The sequence below is a fragment of the Saccoglossus kowalevskii genome, chromosome 21 (genome assembly GCF_978046115.1).
Source record: "Saccoglossus kowalevskii chromosome 21, keSacKowa6.1, whole genome shotgun sequence".
NCBI classification, from domain to species: domain Eukaryota; kingdom Metazoa; phylum Hemichordata; class Enteropneusta; family Harrimaniidae; genus Saccoglossus; species Saccoglossus kowalevskii.
In genome coordinates this window covers 11,945,128-11,971,444 of record NC_140661.1, presented here as the reverse complement: position 1 = coordinate 11,971,444, position 26,317 = coordinate 11,945,128, and the positions used below count along the sequence as shown (strand labels likewise).

At 33.6% G+C, this 26,317-nt stretch overlaps 1 protein-coding gene across 1 annotated transcript; it reads left to right on the top strand.

Annotated features, from left to right (window-relative positions):
• Nucleotides 1–12,091: 12,091 nt before the first annotated feature.
• LOC100368433 (Golgi-associated plant pathogenesis-related protein 1-like) lies at nt 12,092–25,540 on the top strand. The gene is made up of 7 exons (XM_002737067.3): nt 12,092–12,147; nt 12,394–12,460; nt 20,908–20,947; nt 21,285–21,431; nt 21,884–22,159; nt 23,236–23,313; nt 25,341–25,540. Exons 2-7 carry the CDS (start codon nt 12,428–12,430, stop codon nt 25,505–25,507), a joined length of 741 nt encoding a protein of 246 aa, XP_002737113.3. The 5' UTR covers nt 12,092–12,147; nt 12,394–12,427; the 3' UTR covers nt 25,508–25,540.
• The last annotated feature ends 777 nt before the right edge of the window (nt 25,541–26,317 follow it).

The following is a 26,317-nucleotide window of genomic DNA, read 5'->3' as shown; positions in this document are numbered from 1 at the left end:
TAAAAAGGTGTTTGAGTAATATTCTCAAACATAAAACGCAACTAGATGAGTTTTCGGTAGACCAATACACTCACGTGACACTACTTTCCCGAATTAGGTTCATGCAGGGAGCTGGTTCGTGTAAACTACTTCCTTGGGGAAGCCCCTTTCGTTTTCGCACCCCAGGCCACGACACCAGATTTATTCACACTGCCTGCCTAGACTTCGTACTTGATATGGTTGCACATTTGTCGTTATTTTGCGCAAAGTAATGACAAACGAAACAGCGTTAATTTGTGACATAGAACAAAGGGAGATAGAACAGTGGTGGACGGTGGACGGTGGACTAATCAGAATATCGGAATCAATCCTCGGTACTGGCATTTTGTGGTTCTTTGCTAAGACCGATATACAAAATAAATGTAGTAGTCCAGATAATCGTGGTGTCGTAATTATTCAATATATACGTTAAATTTAGGATATCTGCAAATTTAGGATATCTGCACATACCCCACCAATTGAAAAACTTAGATATCAAGGGATACCTCCAGAGGAAAGAAAGTGCCAACTTTGTAACAATGGGGCTATTGGCAATGAAATCCATGCACTTTTAGACTGTAACCATACTGGAATAACAAATGCTCGTACTGAATTTCTGAATGTAGTTAGCATTTATAATGAAAGTATCCTTAAACTATCAAAACAACAAATGTTTACAAAAATTTTAAGTTCGAGAGATGGGTTCATTGCCAATAGTGCTAGCAAATTTATTGACAGCATACTATTTTACTATAAGTAATTTTACTTAGACTTTAGTTATTTATGTATTTTCTTTGTCTCGTGTGTGTACTTGTGTTTTATTATATTTAATGTCTTTTGACCACAGATAATGTAACAAAATATATTATTTAGTGTCAAATAAAATATACTATACTATACGTTAAGACAAAACATCCTTTCCCATTTATACTTGATATACATATATATATATATATATATTGTGCGTGGACGTTTTTGGACGAGGTGAAACTTTACATTCTCCTGATTGAATAGTGTAACGAAAGAGACGCTGGAAGCAGAGTTGCTTCGTCGAAATGAGTTTGAGAACCTTCAAACCGTTTGGGTCCGCTTCTTGGCATATGCCAAGTTATGCCCGTCTAATTGATTAACAGGGTTTACAAAAAGAATTTACAAAAAAAGAATAGCAGGCTGCATATAAAGTTGAAAAAATAAACGATTTTTTTCTCGATGTCAAACCGGTTGCTATGTTGTAACTGTATGGAACAATGCATTCTGGTTGTCCAACTAGAATGCGGTAAACTTAACGCTAGCTACTGTTTACTATTGTCCGAGACTCATTCTCGCCGCCAGAGTTTATTTCCGCTTCGAGACTCGACGGAATAAATCTATGTAGGCTTGGCGTAAAAGAGGCCGGGCCATGGCGTACGATGATATGGCGACTTGGATTCAATAATACTCCACCATTTGGCTCAAGCAGACCTGTAAGGCTGTATGTTAAACCATGGAGCTCCATGGTTAAACGTACGATGTATAAAACGCGTCGACGTGTTCACAATACTAACTATTATCAGCTCATTACCGACTGTCACTGAACCAAATTTGTCTTCGTATCGCTTATTTGGAATAAAAGACGTGTTTTAAGAGCAGGTCAAAACTTCCACCAGTATTCGATTGAAGTCTGTCACATTGTATTGCTTAACTGAAGAATGACACCTCTTGGTGTGTGAATTGAGTTTTATCCATTTAACATCAACAAACCACCAACTATTAATTGCAGCGGATTTCTTAATTTGTAATATTTCAATAAATGCGGAGCAAAAAATGATATTATTATGGGGAGGGTGCTCAGCACTTCCAGTTCACATCATACTTTTGACGAAATGGTATCTCGACGAAATATGCATCGGGATAAAGCATTCTGTATGTAGTTTCTACCAACGAACATTTTAATTACAATTTTTCTATTCGTTTTTATCCTCAGACGGAAGTGGAATAGTCTCTCTCTTTCGGTTATAATTTGGTATAGTATACTGTTCTAGGCCAATCAGATCTTGGTTAGACCACACACATTTCATAGCAACAAACGTAGTTGACACTTGCATGTAGATCCACATCCTCTAATGGACCATTATAGTTTTTATCAAGGTATCGGATGATTTTGAGCAGGCACATTACATTGACATTACAACAAATACACATTTTAAATTTAAATATTTTATTATATTATTAAGAGTTCCATAATGTCTCTCACACGGGCATAGCTGTGCCAAGGCAAGTATACAAACCAGTGCCGCTACACATTCATTGTGCATTTAATCAAAATCCCTCTTCACTAGAGTAGTGCACTAAATATGAACTTCGAATATAATTTATTCCAGGGACGTAACGACCAACGTATTTTATTTACGAATTGTACAGCTACCAGTCTACAGCCTTTTCAACATCAGCATCCGTTACGTGCACATGTTGGGATCTCGGCACGTGCCGATATTTTAAGCCTTCATGTTTGGAGAGAATTACAGCACTGGGTTTACGTTTGTCCGGACCCACATCGGGACCCACTCGGCTCGTGCAGAAATCACGCTATCATTCGTCGATCTGTTAGTTGACCCAAACACGGAAAGCGATACACATATGATGAAAACAATAATTAACATATTGAAATTAATTCCTTTTTTGTTATTATAGTATTTATTACGAGTCATCATGCAATGAACGGCTTAGAAGATTCGATTTTTTTGTTTACGTCAATGTAGCATTGCAAGAAAATACCGGTTGCAGCACATGAATATTCGTCGCCGACGACAGTTTGCATTCATTTCATTCATTACTACTGTATCCGATCATATATATATAGTTATGTGTTCTCTGAAAATTCATCACTGATTTCGGTTCGTGCCGAGCGTTCAAGTAGATCTCTAATGTGAACGCCACTAATGTGTACTCGAAAGTGACTTGGCTGAGAAACGATTACGTACTACAATATACTAACACTGACACTCTTTTTCTAACTTTCGAAAATAATGGTTTTAAGAAACATTCATTGTGTGTTTTAATCATAGGTTAATCAACAGTATGTTTATAAGTTCAGTCACGGTTTTAGTAACCGTGGTTCAGTCACATCAGACAAAACAAATATCACTTGATGCCACAGTGGTAACACCTCTTTTGTTGTAGAAGTAACACACGTGATTATAAACAATGTATTAACAAACAAGTCTGAGCTGTCTTGGCTGAGTTCAAGTGCAGCCCCTTACACGTTTTTTTTTCCAAAACGTAAAATATTACGGAACTTCGTTCTATCATACTAGTCTTTTCTTTAGATTTTTGAAATGTCATGAAATTGAACTGATACAGACGTACAAGAAGCGTGATGTATTGGAGCTAAGCACGTCTGGGGGTACATCAATCCTCAAGCCACGACTGTGTTTGTCGTTGATGGCGGGATCATGACGCGGGAGTAATTGTACTTAACAAGCAATTTAAAAACAAGCCGTACGAGGGCGATATATACGAATATGGAATAATTTTATTATATTTGCTAAAGCTCATTTAAATTGTAAACGGTTATACACACCATGTAAGGATAAATATTATAAGGCAGTTCCCGGAAAACGTCGAAATAAATGTAATTTACAATGGGCGTACTCTGCGTACATGACGTGGAAAACACAAGAATACGCCGGAAACCGTTCACGTAATGATCGGTTACCCAGCTGTATATGTTGTTTCAGTTTCAACGTAAATTGGCGTATATTTTTGCATTTACGTTTCTTCCGTCAAACTTAATCAGCGGTTATTTAAAAGTATACGTTATAAACGTTGAACGGAAATCTGCGGTTTTTCAGAAATTACCGTTGATTTACGTTGGACTGAATGGACGACAAACGTAGCATTTCCGGCTGACGGTTACGCGACGGATATGCCACCCCCATAGTCCGACGGTTACGCGACGGTTACGCGGCGGATTTACTGCATAACCGCCATGTAACCGTTGTGTAACCGTACCGGAAACACGCGATTTCATGCCGTGATTGAATTTCCTACAATCCAATGTACCTTCCAACCGGAAATTACGAGTATGAGTCTAGTAACGTCTCGGCTTCTTCTCCTTGGTCTGCGCAATAGTCAAATAATATATATATATATATACTACATACATTACATTAGCACACTTTTTTATATTATATGGAGCATTGTTTACTGAAATAGAAATAAATAATTATGTGTCGATACGTTGATCACGGTGTGCATTAACTTCATTCAATGTGCCCACGACATGCGGCACGATTTTAGCAATATATAATATGCAGTTCCAGCCGTGGAGAGGTTGTTGCAAAACTTGCCAGTGAAACTGACCAGCTCAGGTCAAGTCAGGTTAATCCTAATTAATTTCACGACTTCAATTGAAAACAAAATCATTTTGTTTCATACTCGTAATTTTTTATTTCAAAATTGTCATTTGTTACCCTTTTTCGTGCTTTAAGTTGTAATTTGTACGGGTTCACAAAGGATAAAAACATAACGATTTTATTAAAATGTTATAACCTCACTAAGTTTTGTTATAGTTCTAATGGTGTAGACTAATTAAGGTACTTTTGTTGTTATATTGAGCTTGAACAATTGTGATATCGCAACATTATTTTAATACATCGTGCAGTGCACATGATATAACATATCTAGATATTATTGACTCGTGTAGTGTGGTTAGCCACTAGCAGAGTTTTGCTGTACATGTTATTTTTTACACTGTTGCATATGGAAGACTGATTATTTTAGATTTTAGTTCATTGAACCATATGCCACAGTCTAAAGCTTTCTGTGTTTTCTTCTTGTTATTCTGTTATGCCTCCAAAGCAGCCCATCAAACAGTGACTCATGACAACATTAACAGTCCTTCAGACTATTAAATGTTATCGTATATTATTCTATATCGTATATTGATCTACACCGACCACAGATGGAAAAAAATGAGAGATGCGATGCGATGATTGTAAATAACTAACTAATAAAAACAATATAATTATCTACAATCTTCACGTTTCATCATTTGGTCTCAATTGTTATTACCCACCTCATATTCAAACCGCAAACGTGAATATATTTGGCAGTAAAAGGTTTTGAGCCAGTTAGTTGCCTATGAACCGCACAGATTGACATAAACACAAAATACTTGTATGTTAGTGGATAAATATTGTGGGATATTCGGCTTTCATTCTTGACAAATATACTCGACAAACCTGCTTTGTAGTTCTTTATATTGGCTCAAGGACAAGTATGATACATGTGAACTTTGACCCTGTATGTACGATGGATGTTGTGAACAGCTTATGACACCCTGGATGTGATTTTGTTTGTGAACATTGAATCTGTGAATGTGCATTGGGTGTCAGTTGGGTTGACCCAATTGCTGTCATGAAGTTTCAATATTCTGTTTATGCGTGTTACGTTGTCCTAAGTAGGTTGTTATCTATGAATTAATTCAGATTGTGTGCAGCAATATACGTTACGATGAAGACACGTGTTCCTGCGTTTTGAGTTATAGCACATCATTTAGTGTTTTTTCATTCATGATCATATGTTGAGTTTCCAGTTAATATTAAAGCGGGGGAGTCGTCACCTGCGCATGCGTCAGATGGCCATGGCGTATTATTGTTTACAAACAAGAGTCTACCCATAATCCTTTGCGTTCTTAGTGTGTGTTGTTATCGTCGCTTGGGACTCCGCGACGACCATCCGGCTTTAAACGATCGATACCAATACTTTGTTCTAGACATGTAGCATAATTTTGTGAAATATTATGGGGTTCTCTCTAAATCAATGTATGGCTGATTCGAATGAAGAAATATGTAGCCATAAGTTTTAACAAATGCGTCCACACACAACTAATATCCAGTTCCAGATATGAAAATGGGTGATTTTAGTCTTAAATGACTGCCGCTTTTCTACCTTGAATCGAATTATGAAACAAATGCATGTGCATATGTCTAATATGATTTATGAATGAGGTTTAAACTTGATTATACCAATAATGTAAGATATGTAGACCCGGAACTGTACTCTTTTAAAACAGAATGACCACTAGTCAATCATTTTAAACTCGACCAAAACAAATAAAATGTGCATCAAAGTATAATCATGTTTAATGTAAGGTTTAATAAAATCCGTCCATACTAACCATACGACCTGGCTTCGAAATGGCAGCCATTTTGAATCTGGTCATCAAACACGTATATGAGCATAATGTGCGACATGACGTATATGTACAATTTTAAAGTGATTGATCATGGTCATGTCAGAGATGTAGCTTCTTAAAGCGAGAGGGTCGTCCCAAGCGACGATAACAACACACGCTAAAAACGCGAAGGTTCATGGGTAGAAGCTTGTTTGTGAACAATGACACGCTATGACCAACTAACGCATGCGCATGGCAGATGACGACTTCCCCGCTTTAACAGTATTTGAGATTTTAAATCCAATCTGAAAAACAATAATAGTGATTATGGTCATACATGAGTTCAACAGCATTGCGGCGGAAACAATGATGAATACAGTCACACTAATTTTCGTGATATCGTTGAGCGATCTTATCCTTTACTTCTATCGTTCAATTACCACTTATATTATAGGTTGCATCCATGTCCCGTGTATGCACATGAATAGCAAACGGGTTCTTGGGAATTTTGCTCAGCTGGCTGATCTGAATTTTTACCGTCTGACACTTTTATATCACACCCTCGGTCAAAATATACTTGTGAAATGTGTACATAGACCGGAACACTCACATTGTCAGTGTCGAAATCGCTGAGACTTCACTGGTCTCAAGAACTGTTTCCATTTTTTTTATCAGACTGCAATAGCTGTCTTATAGTGTACATACAAGGCTACAAAAATATATTAAGTCTATACAGCCAAACTGTCTTTAACATTTCATATTTCTAATAGTGAATTATATAAATTGTAGTTATAATAATATAATGCAAAAGTATTTTCTTTTAATATACTTAAAATTAAACATATTGTATGTTTAGCATTGAAGGTTGACCATTAAAACCTTGAGAAATTTGGAAACTAAAATTACAGAAAAAAAATCTACAATCTTAACGACAACCACAAACTGAAAATTATAGAGCTATACTAAGCGAGAGGAAAATTTAATATTAAAGATGCAAAAGAAAAGTAATATTATCAAAACAAAAAACGAGCAGTTCATTTGGAATAAATATTAAATTGAACGATAAACTAGGATAACAGACGACATGATATCACTAATGTAAGCGTATGGCGCAGCAGTGTTGTGGCAACACAATCGTTATTTTTGAGTTAATTTATATAGAACGAATTTATACCTGCATAATTAAAATGAAGATTTTCCTTATATTAATACTGACGATATATGCAAATTCACTACATATGTACATACAGCTGCCAATTAGAGTGAAACTATAACCGCAGTTGGTCACAGGTGAGTGCGTATCCCATGTTCATTTAAAATTAAAAACACATATTTGATGACAATGTATATTTGAATGCACATTTTACACACTTTAATGATTCTGCATATGCCGTCGAATTATCAATATTTATGATGATTAATGTCATAGTCTGTGTGAATATAAATCACCAGGTTTTGTGTTTTCTTGTATATCTTTGTTATCAACAACCTGGTGAAGATGAGATTTGCTGGGTTGATTTTGTTGGTCAGTATATACCTAACTATTATGTTCTTTTTCAATTAATGACATCAATTTGGGTGTTGGTTTTCCTAATCTAACAAATGGCTCACACACAATTAACATTGTTCGTAGTTCTCAAAAATGAAATGCTCCAATCGATCTCGGTCATTCATGAAAATAATTTTGCGAATATACACAGACAGTAAAAGCAAATAATGATGTCATGACAGCCAATGCGCATGCGCAAAAAGTCATTTTATGATGGGTGTATATGTAGAGTTCATTCAAGTCTCATATAGCTCCCCATAAATTTATGACTGTGCGTTGAGGCGTATCACGATTCTAGATCGTTGAGAGATTTTGCATTTACTGACTTAGCTATATTTAAGTAGTATTCAAGTCGCACATCGAATAAAAAATAAATAAATAATGCTATAACAAATTCAGTGTGCCTAGAATATGTTTTAATGGCAAGTAGACGTTGGTCTAGGACGCTTTCTCGATCTACATATCAAAACCTGTTTGTCATAGAAACGAACACTATCTCTCAAGTTATTTCCTTTCACAGAAAAAAAAAAACATATCGAAAATAATGTTCTACCTACGTTGAAGACACCACATGCAGGGAAAGACCATACATTTCTTGCCCAATATTCTGGCAAAAACATTCCCCTACATTCCCCTTTTATACAGATTGGTCATATGCGCTACGAGTCAAAGATTATTTAGTTGAAAGTCAAAATTATCGTTACTTAAGCATAAACAACAATGTTACACTTCCCCGCAATCACCTCTTGTATAGCACAAATACATATTTTCGGAAATCTAAAATCATAAAATAATTAACAGTGAGTGAGTGAATCCACCTTGCCAATCCATTGTATATATGTACTATACATTCAACTGATCTATTGAATTGTGGGGATTGGAGGATACACACACTGAATTGACATATCTTGAGACTATTGCATATATAGACATGGAGCAACACAATATAATTGACAAAGATATTTAATGACCATATATGGTCAGAGAACTCATTAAATATACATGTCTCTAATATCTCAAGCACTGTTGCACGTACAAACGTGGAACGAACGCTTTATTGAAGACATTGGACACGAAAAATGATACATCTGGTTATTGTGTAATAAAACATGTGATGTTTAGATTTGGTAGTGTACCGTAAAACCTCTAATACCAATAAGCCTTGTTTACTCGTGCTGACAAATTTGTAAATGTCTTTTATCAATGGGCTAAAGTTTAAGTTTATACGTTACAGAGGTTTATATTCAATCAAAACATTGTGTAACTCGTGTTTCTTATTAGTAGTAGTGTTCACGGTACACAAAGTACAAGCTATGGTTTAAGCTAATCGCATATGTTTGCATATCAGATAAACTCATTTGCGTATATCCCCAGATGTGCTCGCGTTGATTGTCGTGTCTGAAATGGCATACGGAAAAAAGTTATGAACATAATAGTAAATTTACCAAATGAACAATGAATACAATGGCGTTTTGGGCGCTCAGCTCTTGGTAAGTATTTACACATACTGTGTTAGTCCGTGCTATGGATCAGGACCGGCGCTGAAAAACGGGCCAGATACACCGAACTGAGCATTTCTTAGTCCATGCTAAGCGCTTCTTAGCATAAAAGCCATACAAAATGTTTTTTTATTATAATTGTTTGTATGCCTCAGACATCCTAATGCTTGTCCTCACAGATAAAATAACTGCAGTGTTAGGATGCTAGGATACGTTTCAGAGTTTAACTGTTGTATTTAGTTTGTATACATTTGTCTAGTTCGTAAGCATTGTATTTATGTCATTTTCATAGATTAGCAGAACACGCGTCAGATTTCTGTAAAATATATATATATATTTGTGACAGTTTATTCGGTTATGCTGCTTCATGTTTCATTTAAAACATAAACATCGTTCCTGACGTTTTTTCGTTGACAGGTAACATAATTCACCAATGTCCCAGGAGTCAAGCTGGTACCAGCGTATCTGAATATAATGAATTACGCACATGGTAGTAATCTTAAAGCGGGATGGTCGTCACCTGCGCACGCGCGAGAATAGAGTCACAAGCGATGATAACAACACACGCTAAAATAGTAATAACGCTCACGGGTAGACGTTTTTAAACATTGACACGCTATGTTCATATGACGCATGCGCAGGTGACGACACCCTCGCTATAATTGCAAACATTGACGATAAGAGCTTGACAACTGCTGCAGAGAAAATAAAAACAGTTATTTGTTAAGTCTCGGGCAACTGCTTGTTGTATTGGATATTTTATTAAAAGTAAGATGTATTTAACTATAACAATGAAGGCAATATCATCTTTGCTATTGTTCAGATTGATTTTCATTTCCTGCCAGTTTTTCATACACACGAGGACATTGATCAGCTGTTCTCATGCATAAGTCGTGTCACGTTAAAGAGCAATGTATACACAATGAAGGGAAAGTTATTTTTAAAACATTTCAAGGGAAAGTTACTTTTGCCTTTCATTAGTTTCATTAGTAAGTGGAATTTAGTTATCCAAGTAATAGAACCTTTCACCTATTGAAGGTTAAACTCATTTTTTGACTCGCAGTCTACGGCCTGCTTTTTGATATTGAGAGTGACACCCACAGAACTCACACTGAAAACGTGGTTCTTTCACTGCTAGAATGGGGTAGGCATGACAATAATACTGGAAATCGTACACACACACACCAAAATATCAAGTTAAAGGTCCTAGCTTCAATATTTAAATCTCGATAAGAGACAATGCACAGAATAATATAATGAATGCATTCACTCAAATAGGGGATTGTTCAGGAAACTGTGCATTGATAATAACACAGTCATTGCTTGTTGCATCACAACAACAAAGAGAAACACAATTTTTGCTTGTAGGGGAACGCTGGAGGGCATGCAAGTGATGATGATTCAAGCCTGTATAACTTGTCTCACAGAAGCAACCACGGAGTACTCATTTGACATGACCGTTCTCAATCTAGCCTATTTTTAGAGCATAAGTGGCCCAGTTTCAGGTGTGCCACCTGGGTTTCCACAGGAGCCAGTCTGACTGTAGTCATGCCACCAGCATCTGTCTCACAGACAATGGAAGTACTCGCGTGGGAAAGTCAGTAGATAGTAAACGAAATCACATCTGCATAATTTTATAATTATGTATACAGGGAAAGATTTACTCTTACAATAGTCAGTATATATAAATAAATGCCACAAAATGCCTCAAAATTGTTTTAATAAAAAGTCTACGACCAATGAATACACAATAAAGTTAAGTATTTTTTTTGAAACAAGTCTCTAGGCAGGGTTTAGTTATCAGAGAAATAAAACCTCTTTAATTGATTCCAGTTTTTGACTCCCGTTTGTATGAATTAAAAAACTAAAATATATATGTAAATATAAATAGACTACTGTACATTCCTACACACTTCATTGCCTTGAATTCGTATATAAATTTCTGTACATTTTCTTAGTTGAAGTTTAGCCAGTATTTTTTTCATATTTTATTTATAAAATTCCAAGAATGTGAGATAGTGATCATATACGCAATGAACAAACATGGAATTGCAACGATGATGGATACAGTCAAACTACTCCATCCGAAATAACGTATAACAATATCAATTTCTTATCGTATTGTCCAATTCGCTATGTTCATTATTGGCTGGTCCTCAATCAAGTTTACGCAAGAAATGAGAAACTATTTTTTTTTCTCAGCTGGCTGGTCTGAATTTACACTATCAACATCACATTTTCATTTAACATCCGGAACACTTTCATCATTAGCGTCGACATCGCTAGGTTTCCCTGAATATATTAGTTAAGAATGTTCTGTGATCTGGTCGGGCCAGACATGTCTGATTTTTGAGTGGGGACACACAGACAGACGCGAAAAGGTCAACCCGTAAGTCACCATAGTTTTATGGTATACTGTGCCAAAAAGGATATACAAACAATTCAAGTATAATAAATCTATACAACAAATAGTCTTTAGTTACTTATATATTGTATCCATAATAATGTGATGCAGAGGTAAGTTTTTTTTATAAAACCTCTTCGTTTATAATTAACTATAAGAAACGAAAATTACAAAAGCAAAATATTTTCCAAAAAAGGATATATAAACATGAAAGAAATCAACTGTCTGGTGAGCAATTCAATTGAAATACTATTTCAACAAATAAACCATCAAAGCAGATATGTGATATCACTAATGTTATCACATAACGCACCAGTGTGGTGGTAGAAAAATCTCGATTTTTTCAGTGAATTTAAATACGATGAAATTCCACCTGCATAATTCAAGAAATATATATATAGCTCAAAATTTACCCCAAAATAACCAATATATATAAATAAATCCAACAAAACTGACAATATTTAAATTCACTACATACTGCAACCGAGTAGCGTGAAACTACCACTCCAGTTGGCTACAGGTGAGTCCAATTCTCAGATGCATGAACTCGACGTTTATCTGAAATCAAAAACAGATATTTGATAACAATATTGATCTATTATTACAGAATTCACATTGTTATATGATACTGTAAAAGATGTTTACCATTCAGTGTTAATGAATTTAGTCAAACCAATTACGACATCGAATTACCAGTATGATTGATGTCATAGTAGTGTGAATCAAAATGTAAATCAAAAGTTAACAAAAATGTATTTGTTTTTAGATTTTCGAACAAGATCTTTACTAACAAAAACACGATGAAAATGAAATATGTGGATTTGATTATGTTGGTCAGTATTGATATATTACTTATTCATAATAATAATGATTTCTATTTTAGTATGGATGTTCTTAATTAGATGGATGGCTCACACATAATTTACATTGCTTCAAACTTTCATTAATAAAGACAATTTTTGTCATTCTTTGCCCCAATGTGCAAATTATGTGTGGGCAATTACTACTTTTTTAAATGATAAAGCCATTTTTCCATTGTAAAAAAAAAACATTTATATTGTATTCGCACTAAATATTTTGTAAATATAAAAAAAATCTTTGATCCACATACATGATGATTTAATCTATCTTATGAGGTATCGGGCAAATTTATGAGTACATATATGTTATACGGCTATCAAGGGCTTCATCATGGATTTTAAGGGATTTACAGTTGGAAATGAATACTATTTTAAATGTTGCCTACTTTTAATGAAAATTGAAGATGCAACACAATTTACTTACGTAAGCTTCACGCTATTAGGGTAATAGTTGAATTTTTTTCATATATTGAATTTGAATATTTGAATATATTCCATATGCTAATGTTAATAGGCATATGTAAATAGCAAATAGATACATTTGAGCTAATTCAGAATACAGTTCAACATGAAAACACATTATTTAGATATCTTATACTATGCGTATAATATGATTATAATTTTACTAGACCCCTCCCCATTCTCAGGGCCAGGGTGAGATTGAGGTTCCACATACCTCATACTATCATTTGTTTTTTCACGTTAAGTGACGAGTGTTAAGACTTCAAAAGCGTCCTTGACTTCCAAAGGGTCACAGTGCTGAAATGCAGTAGGATATGAATTCATACTCGGTGTGTATCCCATGTGACGATGTAGTAAGCCAGCACAGAGAAATGGCTGCAGTTCTAGCAGACACTAAAGAGCGAGTAGATACATATAGATTGACAAATAAGTGTCAAGTCAGAATACAATATATACAAGTCATATAACATAACAAACAATATAGTTTTAAAACCTTCAACATTTGAAATGAACAAAATTAAAATAATTTATAATTTGATATTTATGACATATTAAAGTTTCGTTTACAAATGGTTAGGATAAGTGACTGACTAATTTGAAAACATGGCTTGCAAACTAGTTAAAATGTGTGCGTGTAAAATTCAATGCACCATCGAATAGTTCGAAATAGTTAAAATCAAATGACCATCTATTAGTGCAATTTTTGACAGCAAAGTCACCATTCATATGCAAATAAATCTCTGCTAATACGTGTACTGTTAGTCACAGTTTTATAGTAGTCAATCCTCTGATAACTACTACTGCTAGAAGGAAAATATTGCACAATGTGCTGATGTAGTAATACCTGGCCTGTCTATTCATTGTTACATGACATATGTTCGGAACTCGTAAACGGGAGTGGCATGACCCAGTCTTCAATATTTGTGGTGACCCCTATTATATCCAATGCATGATCAACCTCAACAAAAACGTATTTAAACAAAAATTATTAAGAGACATATTGACATGGGGACACTTTTGATGTGTTCTATTAACGTACAACTAATGGTAAAATGAAAGCAAAGTTATTAAACTAAAGCTATTATGGAACACTTTTGAAGACATGGGGACACTTTAATTTGTTCTGTTCACGAACAACTAATGATAAAACAAATGCAAACTTATTACAGTAAATTTTATAGAAGTTCCAAAAAAGTAAAGCAACACATCGAATAAAAAAAACTAACCAATGTTTTCCTCAATTAATAGTACATTTACTTTATTAAACTCAATGTTCCATACAGAAACTATAACATGAGTTGCATAAATAATATAGTAATATTGTAATATAGTAATATACTACTACATTATTATTTGTGAACTTTTATACAATTCATATTCTATATACAATTCCATGGTTCAGTTAAATATAACCAGTGAAATGTAAAGATTCGAGGGGCTGAGAGTTTGGTGAGAGGTTTTTTGAAAAGCAGAAGAGAAGAGAAGTTAGATAGTTACATTTATGAACTGTACTTTTTTTAATAGTTAATAATCAACGAAAGTTTAGGAAGCAAATTATGTGTACTGGGAGTACTTGAGGCTCATGAATACTCTTGAGAATACTCAAAATTCAGAATTTATGTTTAGTCTTTCAAACATGGTGGATAATGTAAGTCTGATATTTGAGAAGCACAAAGTGAAAACAATGTGATTAAGAGTATTGAAGTTTATAATACATTTAATTGCACATGTGTGTTTTGTAGGGTGATATATTTATTTATTTCCTTTTGTAACAGGGGCTCACTGTGTAGATTATGAGGTGCACCAAATAAATGATACATTTCACTAAATACTAATGAAAAACCTTTTGATAGATAACATAGAAACTAAGTTATATGAACAACACAAGCATCTAACATTGGAAAAATAAGAAAACTTATATATAAGAAGTACATTGTACATTGGAAAAATATTAAATATTATATGTATACTTCTTTCTACTCTCCATGGCATCAACTAGGAAGTATTGTATTAATTTCGTCACACAGGACTTAATTATATTGTCTTGTGCTATCACCCAGGATTAAACATAGCACTCCTTTGTTTGCTATGAAGTCTATATGTAAATGTATTTCGTTTTTGTTGCATAGGAACATTTTAATCCCTTTCATTAGGGTTTTTCTCTGTGCATGAAATGCTCAAGTAATTCAGGCTCCTTTTCACTGCTTTTTGCAACATGGACAGATACAATCATTGTTATCCAAGTTTTATCTTTTTTTTCATATGCCAGACCAAGAGTGTGGGATCTTGCCTTAAATTTTAATTTGGTGACCTTGAAGTTCAATACAGAATTTAAATATTTAAATTTGTTTTAAATTTTCTATAATGGACGTGACTTGATTTCTCTGGCATTTTTTGTTTCCATTGTTTATAGTCTTATTTTAAATATTCTTTCAGTCAGATTAGTAAATTGGATATTGTCTATCTTTATATTCTTTCTATATCTTCAATGCTTTTTAGCCATGTTCAGGTCTTATTCAGTTTATTCTCCTCTTTAACTACAGGTAGTTTATTATAATAACTAATAACTATTAACTAATAACTTATTATAATAACTTATAATTTATAATAAATTTTGACCATCTGGTTGATTCCATTAAACACAACCTCTTGTAATAATTCAGTTTTAATAAACTGACTCTATTTTTCATAGTTATCCACACCAGGACCCCTAGAATGTCTTCGTTTGTGTATTGACATGCCTGAATAAACTTTCATACTGAACGTTGTATTCTTTCTAACTTTTCCATGTCTATTAAACTAAATATTAGTAACTCACAGGCATACTCTAAGGCAGGGCCATCAACGTGGTTCCACAGGGATATACCATAATCTACTCTATTCACATTGCCATGGTTGCCAAGAATTGATTTCATAATGGGGAATAACTTGTTAAACTTTTCAGACATTTTTGGACATTGTGTATGATCTGACAAGTTACGTGTAATCCAATAACCCAAATATTTATACTCAAAAGCTTCTTTTATCTTTGAGTTCCTAATCTGCCAATCTTTGTTTTTGTTAACTGTTTTGTTAACGATCAACACGTTTGACTTTTCCTCATTAATTTTCATCTTCCATAGTTTGCAGAAATGGTTTGTGACATATGGATTTGAGTTGGTCCTCATTTGGTGCAATGAGCACCACATCATCAGCAAAGAACAATCCATTTATTCAAATTTCATCTTATTTAACACCAAGTAGTGAATCATCTAAAAGTTTTTTTAAATAATTTATATAAATTGAGAATAATCTTGGGGCTAAACAATATCATTGTTTTTAATTGCCCTTTACACCATTCTGCTATAAAGCATACAGTAAACCGTCTCTCCAAAATATAAATATAAAATATAAAGAAGGCAAAATAGGTATGCTTTTTCTGGTGTTTACAAATTGAAACTATCAATTTTAGAATGAACACTTAGTCAATTGTCCGTCTGTTTTTTCTGATACCCCTTGAATTTTCTCTAAAATATTATTATATTCCACCAAATTGATTAATTCTTTACAACTATTTTACTATAAATTAAAATAACTGAGCTGAGTGAAATGCCTCTATAGTTATTCAGATTGTTTGTATTGCCTTTCTTGTGTAATGGTATTATTATGCTTTTCCCCCAATCAACAGGGACAACTTTAAGGTGGAGACACAAATTAAATTACAATTTTAATGAATCTGTCGCTACTTTGCCACCACCTTTGATTTCATGGATGATTTCATCTGGCACTGCAGCTTTATTATTCTTGAGATCTGATATTATTTTATTTATTTGTTCATCTTTTACGGAGTTATTTACATTTTGTGACGAATATTCTTCATACTTGGCAATTGAATCTAAAACTTTTTTTAAAAACATTTTTTGATAATTAGAAAAACTATCTTTCTCATCCAAATTTTGATGGGTTCTTTCACCCAAGTGTTCCAGGTAATTTAAAACATTTTTAACATTATCTATTTTATGATTAATTTATGTTCCTGGTAAGGAACAACTGAAGAATATGTTCTTTGTTCTTTAGAATTGACCAGTACTTTCGAGTTGACTTACCTCCACATTTAGAATCCTCAATACGCTGCTTAACTTTGTTTTCAATTTGTTTATAAGATTTTTGACATTATTTGTATCTTCTAGATATTTATTCCATAATATTTCACTTTCATTGTCATAGTAACTGCTGTTTTCTTTAACCCACTCTCTGTGTTTTTTATTTGATTTTTTTCTTTCCATTTATTGCACCCTCTAATTAATTAAACAAACCATGGTTTAGCATCACCGGTAGTTGATGTAATATGTTTGCCTATAACCTCACAAACGCACAGTATCATCAAAGAATGATAACTTGGTGGTTAAAACATTTTGTTATTTCATTCCAATTAGTATTTTTGTTTATATCCCATTTTTGTGTTTTATTTACTTTGTGGTATTGTTATAAAGTTGGAATGTTTAAAGTGGCATACATAATATTGTGGTCACTACCAGTATCAAATAATCTATCCTTATCTACAAACAGCTCTGTTACATTATACTTAAAGCTGTTATTTGTTAACATATAATCTATGACCGATTGTTGTGTATGGCGAAACCACGTCCATTTACCAATGCTAATATCACTATTATTGGGCAATGAATGGTCAAAATAATTTATTAATGAAATTAATTGTTTATCATTTTATCACCTGAAATATTCCCAATTCTACCGTTAAAATCCCCTAGCAATTAATACTGATCATTTGATACTTCTAAATTACTAATAGTACTATATAATTCATGGTACATTTCATCTACCCCATCCTTGTTTGTATTTTCTAGAGGAACATATACCACAGTACAAATAAACTCAATGTTTGCCCTTCACCTACTTTTAATGTGATCCATAATCACGGTTTTTACCAAGTGTCATCAAAACTGATTGGTTATTAAAAAATATGCTAATTAAAAAAATAGGCATACATGCGGAGTATCAAAGAGCATCCACTAAACAGGTCTTTGCATTTTTTTAAAGTACATATGTTCAATGAAACAACATGTTTCTTTAAAATGAGAGGATCAGTACTAAACATGTATGTACAATGACTAGTAACTGAATATTATGTGTTATACGTTCTAGAATAGTGAAAATATGGGACTTTGATGCATTTTTGGCTTTGAAATGACTGTAATTTGACCATCTTGAATCCGATCTCGAAACAAATACATGTGCTCGTGTCTGATAAAATGGAAAATGTGAAGTTAGAACTTGATCGGTCCGGGCATGTGAAGTATATGGATCTGGAACTGCATTTTTTGAAACTAAATGCTACGAGCTGGCCATTTTGGACTTGATTTGAAAAAAATAAAATTATGTACATCAAGGACCTTTTGTGTTCAATGTATGTACCAAGTCCAAACACAGCCGCGATGGTTCTGAAATACACAAACCTGTGTAGTTTTGAAGCTTTTTGTCATTAGAATTGCTGCCACTCGGCCGTATTGAATTGGAAAATGAAGCAAATGCATTTCTGACATGCTGGACAGGATGTTTGAATCGTATTTATTCAATGTATTTAACATTGTCTGCAGAGCAGCCTGTGAGGTGAAAATAAAAGCTGGAGAATTAACTTAATAACGAGTTAATGTGTTATTTAGTAATGGAGAAACTGTTTTAACATTATTCAAATAGCTTTTCCCATTAATGCTGTTTTAAAATAACTCATAATATAGGCCTTCTCTCTTCTTGGTAAAAACTATGAAAGATGCGTATAATATCTGTGTGTTCTTGATATATTTCTAAATTATATTATTCATCTTAAATTGATCTGAATTAAATTTTATGGATAGAAGGCTACAGGTGTTTTCGAGTAGGGTCATATATAACAAATGTGGGGGTAGCTATGGAAGGTAGGATTAAAGTTATAATTAGGGGATACAGTAGAATGTGTTTTATATGGAAAAGTTGACATAAATCATAAATGCACGAAAAAATGACGACTAGTTTTTGTTGTTTGCTGGACAGCTTCAATTTCTTCTCCAAGGAACAATTTTCGATAATAACTGGTTGATTTATTATACGACATGTGAGTTTATGAATAAATCGGCAACTCAACATTGTGGTAATAGCTAATTCTCATCTGTCATACCAACAAGTTCTTCGATCACACAGTTAGGTATCAGGCTGCATTACCACACGCACTTAACATGCGAGCAATTAATACATTCAATACGGTATAGAATAAAGTCAATCTCAATCAATCAGACTCTGTCATAATACAAATTAGAAATATCCCTTAACGCCTTTAATGTACCCTAAGATAACCCCCTAACGCCTTTAATGTGCCTCGTAAAACAGATCTGTATTGTGCATGACATAAAGGTTAAAAACAATTTATATTAAAATATTAATTCATTTTCCTTAGATTATGAGACAATCAATTTCAACAGAAAATAGATGGTTACGTTTGAAGTCGAGTTCACTTTTGAATTCTTAACAGACGTGGCTAGTCCTCCCAAACTCCCATACCTCTATTCATACTTCCAGATGTATTCAACTGCCCATCACTCACTAAACAATTGAACTGCACAAGGCAGTGCTAATCACTTCTACCAAACGATCAGTCATTCTTACAATCATATCTCGGCTAAGTAATCATCTCACACAAAAAACGTTAATCATAATTACACGTTTGTACAAAACCCAATCTGAGCAAGGGCAATGATCTCAAAAACTCCCATAGTTATTTTCAAAATAAAAGCCTGGATGACTGTGGTAAATATCATCAGTGCCAACTTAAATATTCCACTGCAATTCACAAAATACGCGGACATATTTTATTTTGCTATGTAAATTCGTGTTGACCAACACTAAGTGAATCAATACAGCATCTATCTTTGCTGAATGTACACATTGCTACATAATGTGCCAAAATTAAGTAAAATTCGGTCTTTGATCGATTTTGTTCAGATGCACGTTGTTTAACCTTTTTGAAATGATGAATTATGGCTGCCTGGCGGCCATTTTGAATGTCAAAATCCTGTAAAATGTTTGGGTGTGTCCATCATCATTTCTCGAAGATGCCTTGACCGATTTTACTGAGACTTGGTACAAAGACAGAATCAAGGAATTAATTAATGAGCTCATTTGCATATTTAATTATTAATTTGAATTCTTGTTAATATCTTGTGAATAGTCCAAATCAGACCAAACTTGGTAGAGACATGATTTGTCAACATATATGCTATGCAATAATGAGTTTCAATTTAATGAACGCGCTCATTTTCTATATTTAATGAATTTTGAATTTTTGTTGATATTTTGTGAACTAATAGTTCAAAAAGACCAAAGTTGGCATAAACCTACTTGATCTGTCATTATACGATATGTGTTATGCAATATTAATTTCATTTGCATATTTAATTAATTTTGAATTGTTCTTAGTATCTTGTGAACTAATTGTCCGAATGAGACCTAACTTCGTATAAACTTACTTGATCTGTCAATATAAGATGTGTGTTATGTAATATTGACTTTTAACATATTTGATGAGCTAATTTGAATATTTAATTAATTTTGAATTTGTGTTATTATCTCGTCAACTAATAATTAGTTCATGTATTTGCTATTTAATCTTGACTCAATTGAATTTCCATATTCAATTGATTGTGAATTTTTGTTAAAATTTATGCAAATATTACCAAATTTAATAGAGATGTCCTAGCTGTCAACTTTGAGTAACATACTTTTGATTTTCAACTTAATCTTCCTACCCAATTTTATACATGCACATTCAAACTTTATAATTCATAGCCAACTATAATCACATCTGAAAGGTGGTGTTTGTGTCATCTTCAAATGACTTGTCATCCCAGTGTTTTCAGTGATATATTAATGAAAAAAATCTCATTTCGACTCATGTATTTGTTTATCCTGCTTTTGCTGACATATAGGTGATAATATTAAAGATTGTTATTGAAAGTGCAGCAGAGTGTAAGTATTACAATTAATTAACACCCTTTATAATGTCCGTAGTTATATTGCCAATATATTGGCCCTACTAATAAGAACATGTTTAAATACACAATTTAAACTTAATCAGAAATTTGGACATTCATATACAAAATGTAAATTTATACAGCAAGTCAAATCACTCTGATGAATATTCGGAAAGAACACTGTTTAGATAGCAGAACAAAAGCGAAAGAATACCACAATTACTCCTCCCCATTGCTAACTAATACAGTAAACATGTTGTACCCTAATATGTATTCTCATACACGTGATGATCAATGCAAATTTGTGAAACTGATTATTTTTATTTTAATAGCTGTTTATTTTGACCCGGATGGATGTAACCCAGGAACTCCTTTTTCGTGTGCAAACACTGGTAAAGTTTGCATCCATTCATCTCTACTTTGTGATGGGAATTTCGATTGCCCCGATCATGGTGATGAAGAGGATTGTGTTGCCATAAGTAAGAATAATCTAAATAAGCATGGTATGAGTGTATAGCACATAAAACTACGCTATAACGCATACATATATTTATTTCATGTCACAGCCGAGCGCAGTTGATTAACCCCTAAGTGACTATTCGGTTGGGATCATGTATCAGCCGGGCATATTATTATAGAGCAATTTTCCCTATTATAGTTATTATCTATTTTTGTTGTGGGTCTATTTGCTTTTGTTGGATGACCGAATGTTGATGAGACTAAAAAATATATATTTGGCTTTGGGTTATCACGATTACCCAAATTCTACTACATTATCTGAAACACCAGTTGATATTTTTGTTTATGGATACATTATTAAGAATCAGGTGGTTTTAATTGTAACAATAGTATACTTATACTTTTTTATTCGATAGTATTGAATAAATTGACACAATTGTGGAAGAGCTTAATCAAATCACGTTTTTTACAGATACTACAGATAAAATTACATGCGTAATGCCTATGAATGAAACAGGAAATGGTAGCATCAGTGAATACAAACGCCAACTATTGGAAGCACATAACTACTTTCGATGTATGCATGGCGTACCACCTCTGGTGTGGGACATTGTATTGTCAGAAGCAGCAAGTGTATATGGAAATGTTACCTTAAAACAAGAATCAACAGCATTATTTCTCGGTCAAATTTGGCCTTTTGGAGAAAACACTGCAATGTATCGTCGGGACCATTTTCCAGCAGTAACAGGTAAAGCTCATCTTGAATAACCTTTCCTTCTGTAATCATTAAGTTGCTTTCCAACTTCGCAAATATGTAAAGAACCATATCCTGACAAATATATATACACCATCATATGAAGAATTAGCTGCATAATAAGAATTAAGAATTTAATGATAAATTAAGCTGCTAGAAAATATTCACTCACCGAGTAAAGAGAGTCAGGTGACTCTGAGTTGTCCTTGTATATATGGGAAACTACTCAATAAGGTGGACAAAAAATAGGGGGAAGGATGCAAGAATCATTTTAACACATTTTAAAGTTTTAAGCTTTTTTCTAAGTGATTGAAATATTTGAGCCTGCTGGGATGCAACTTGTTGGAACATTATTGCAAAAAATAACATGATATATTTCTTGAGATACTTTAATTTCATTGGCTGCTGGTGAAAATACAAATAATATTTCTATTTCAACACTAAGAATTCAAAAATATAACACAACATGATCACCACAATCTTACAAGTAATACGATTATCACCACAATAAACAACTATGATACAGTATATTATTTCCAGCACATTTATTAACATCTTATACAAAAGAATCAGAAATACTGCAGGCGTCACAGAAATCATGATGTAAATTTCTGTAACTTGTCAACAGTTAATATTTCAGAGTGTCACGTTTTAATTGCAGTTTTGCGGTGTTTTCTTCCTAAATGTTAAACTGAAACTGATGTTGTCGAGCGTTTGGTGAGAAGATTGTTAACATTCACACCACTGGATTGGAGAACAATTTAATTCTCAAAAATGCGAATCACATTTGTAATTCTAGTCATTAGCTATCTCCCCGAAATTATAATGCTTTCCAAACGTTCGGAACGAAAGTTGATTGATAATAAACTTAACACCTTATGGCTGCGATTGTTTTATTGTATTCTTGCTTGTTGTTCATTGGTAAATTTAATTGCATTTTCGTCATTAGACGACAATAATTAGGATTATGTATTGCATAGGATTGGAATGAATTTCTTACCTCTAGTATGTCGCAATATTCTATCATAGAAGTCCTTTTTCTATATATCTTTTTTTCCGTCCATATATAGGTATGGAAACTGTTGACTATTGGTGCCAGCAAAAACAGATGTATAACTGCGATGAATCCAAGCCTAGTATACTTACTGGTATGTTGTCGCTCGTTAGTGAGCTACTTTAAATTAACTGCGAGTTGTTTAATATGCATATTTATTATGACTGATAATATATGATAGTATCTGTAATATATATTTAAATGCATTGACATGATGATACTCTTATTTGCGAGTAAAGAGAGCATTTTATGCTTGTATGGAATACATGAAAAACAAATGGGCTCAAATCACCAACATATTGAAAAATGTTATTATTTTTATGACACAAACTGTGTATTAAAAGGTCACAATGTTACATATAATTTCTGGAATGAATCACGTAAGTCTCTACAATTAACTTTTTATATAACACTGATTTTATTGTTTGCTATTGTCATTTGAACACGCATGTAACGAATGGAGTGGCTTGGTCATGTAAAATAACTTTAAGCTCCACTGAGAAATGAAAAATCACTGACAAAAGGGTATTGCGTTAATTTGTAAACTGTATTTAGCAGTTTGTTAGATAAGAGTTTCCAAAGAATTCATGTAGGTTATTCCAATATTTGAGGGAACCATCTCGTGTAACTACAAGGGACTTGTACAGTTAAGTAGGTGTCTCATGGACAGAAAGTTTAGGCATTAAAATAAATTTAGAATATTTTGGAAATTACCAAACCAGTAATGCAGTATAAAGGATCCGATTAGTTGATTGTTCACACATTGAAACAACCACTTGTTATAGATAATGCAAACACCGGCTGCCTCATTAAGAAACTTAAAAAAGTATTGCACATTTTTAGACTTAACTCTTGTGTTTCTGAAAATCATCCCCGTATATTCTTTACTTTTATTTCATGAAGTGAATGTACTAGTATCATAAAGTACACCCCTCATATGTGCTAAAACAATTCCAATTCCTTGGTGGTAGAAATGTCAAAATTTGTTTTTGTGAGGGTTTTAACCCATCACCTTTTAAATTTGTGTATGTTTAAACTTATTTAAAAAATGTTGTTCACTCGCATTATTTTGTCAAGAGGATCCGAAATATAGGACGCACAAAAGTAATTTAATCATTTTGTGTGGGTTCTAGTTACTGCATGTGCAACATTGGAACATAACCCAGAACAGATAGCATTTGGTGGCGTTTGTGTTTGTGGGTGCAATGTCATGTTACCTGATGTTCTGTTTCAGCAGTTAACACAGTTTACATGGCTGACTCAAAAAAATCCCGTGATACCTTGACATGCGTAATATCCTTCTAGACGCCAGACCCTTGATTTGCACACTGACACACACAGTGTTGTCGCAATGTACAAAACAACTGCCTTAATAAAGCGTTGCAGTTCAATCGAATTGCGTGCTACATTTACCTGCTCGTACCTGAGTACCACCAGATTAGTGACCACCACCAGTCTTTTATCGGTCTATCTGCCTCTTATCCGTGGTCTACACCAGTGTTTATACACATGTCTATTTAATCAGGTATATTCAGTTATATACTTTTCGTGGTTTTACAACAAGATGCAATATAAAGATTTGAATAATTTAATAACTCACTAACAAGGATTGATAAAAGCACCTTCTTAATACTGCACGTCATAAAGTCTATGTCATATATACTGAAATACGCGTCATCCTTATTAATTAAATGTAAGGCATGTAGCATATATAGCCAAAACTTTATATGACAAAACTTGCATTGACCGTCATCTTGAATTTTTTGGGAATTTGTTTGCGCGTACTTTATCTAATATACTTCACATATTGTGTTTGATATACGCAATTTATGGCCAGTCATGTGTTTGTCTAAAATGTTTGACATTGTTTTTCGAGAGTATTATTTTCAAAGTAATCAAAATTGTTCAAATAGTATAACCTCTCACTGCAATATGGACTCTGTTTATAAAGTTTAAGTAAATTACGATAAAAAAATATCATTCTTGGAAATCATCACCGTGCTCGTCTGAACCTATTGATATGTAGATTGTATGCCAATTATTAACCAGTCACTCAGATAAGGAACACGTCGCATTGATACATTCAGAGACACATATTGCTTATGTTTGTTTAATTTACAGATATGTTTACACAAGTCGTCTGGAAAAATACCACCAGAATCGGTTGTGGAATTGCTGAAGGACAGGAAGTATATGTGGTGTGTAACTACTTTCCAAAAGGAAATGTTAATGGTACATTCATCGAAAACGTACCTTGTGCGAAAAATACTACTTTGACTGAATATTGATGAAATGTACATAAACAAAATTGTACTCACTGACACACTGTCTCATACGTTTTTACCATTCATGACATGTTTTGTATTATATTTATATCTCTCATTGCCAGGTACGTAAATACTTGAAAAACATAGAAGAAGGTCCAGAAATCTCGACTGCAGTTTAAGGGACTCTGACTCAAAATGCGGCATTATATTCGTTAACCCATGTTAGTTTTTTTACTATTCTACCAAAATATAAAATCAACTGCAATGCTGGTGGCAATGCTAATTTACATAAATACAAAGATGTTATGTACATTTCGCCATTCGCCACGATTAATTTAAATGAACCTTCTAAAACTTGTTATTTCAAGTTATCCCATCGGAAATAGCAAAAGCTTGGTCGTCAGAGACTCTACCTACTGTGGATGATGTTGTGGGTTCTAAAACTTTCCTTCGGATTTATTTTACACCTTCGCTAAAGCTGATCTGTCTTACTTAAGGTGCGAGCAATGATTTACATTCTGCACGAGAGACAGGTGAATTAATGCATAGATGGCTACATTATTCATATGCAAAACATACAAGTTTTCTGCGAATTGAATTGTATGCAGCTTGTGTATTGCGATAGCAGTATGAAAATTAACCCCCACCAATCATGAGAGGAATTAATATCATATGATCGACACAGCATCTACATTACGTTGCATCATGATGGACTACGTTCTTGTCACAAGATCAAATGTTCTTGTCCGTGAAGGACACCACTCAATATCCGTGATCCGTGTGGGTTATTTTATCGTCGCCAGATTGGAATTCATCTCAAACCGTCGTAAT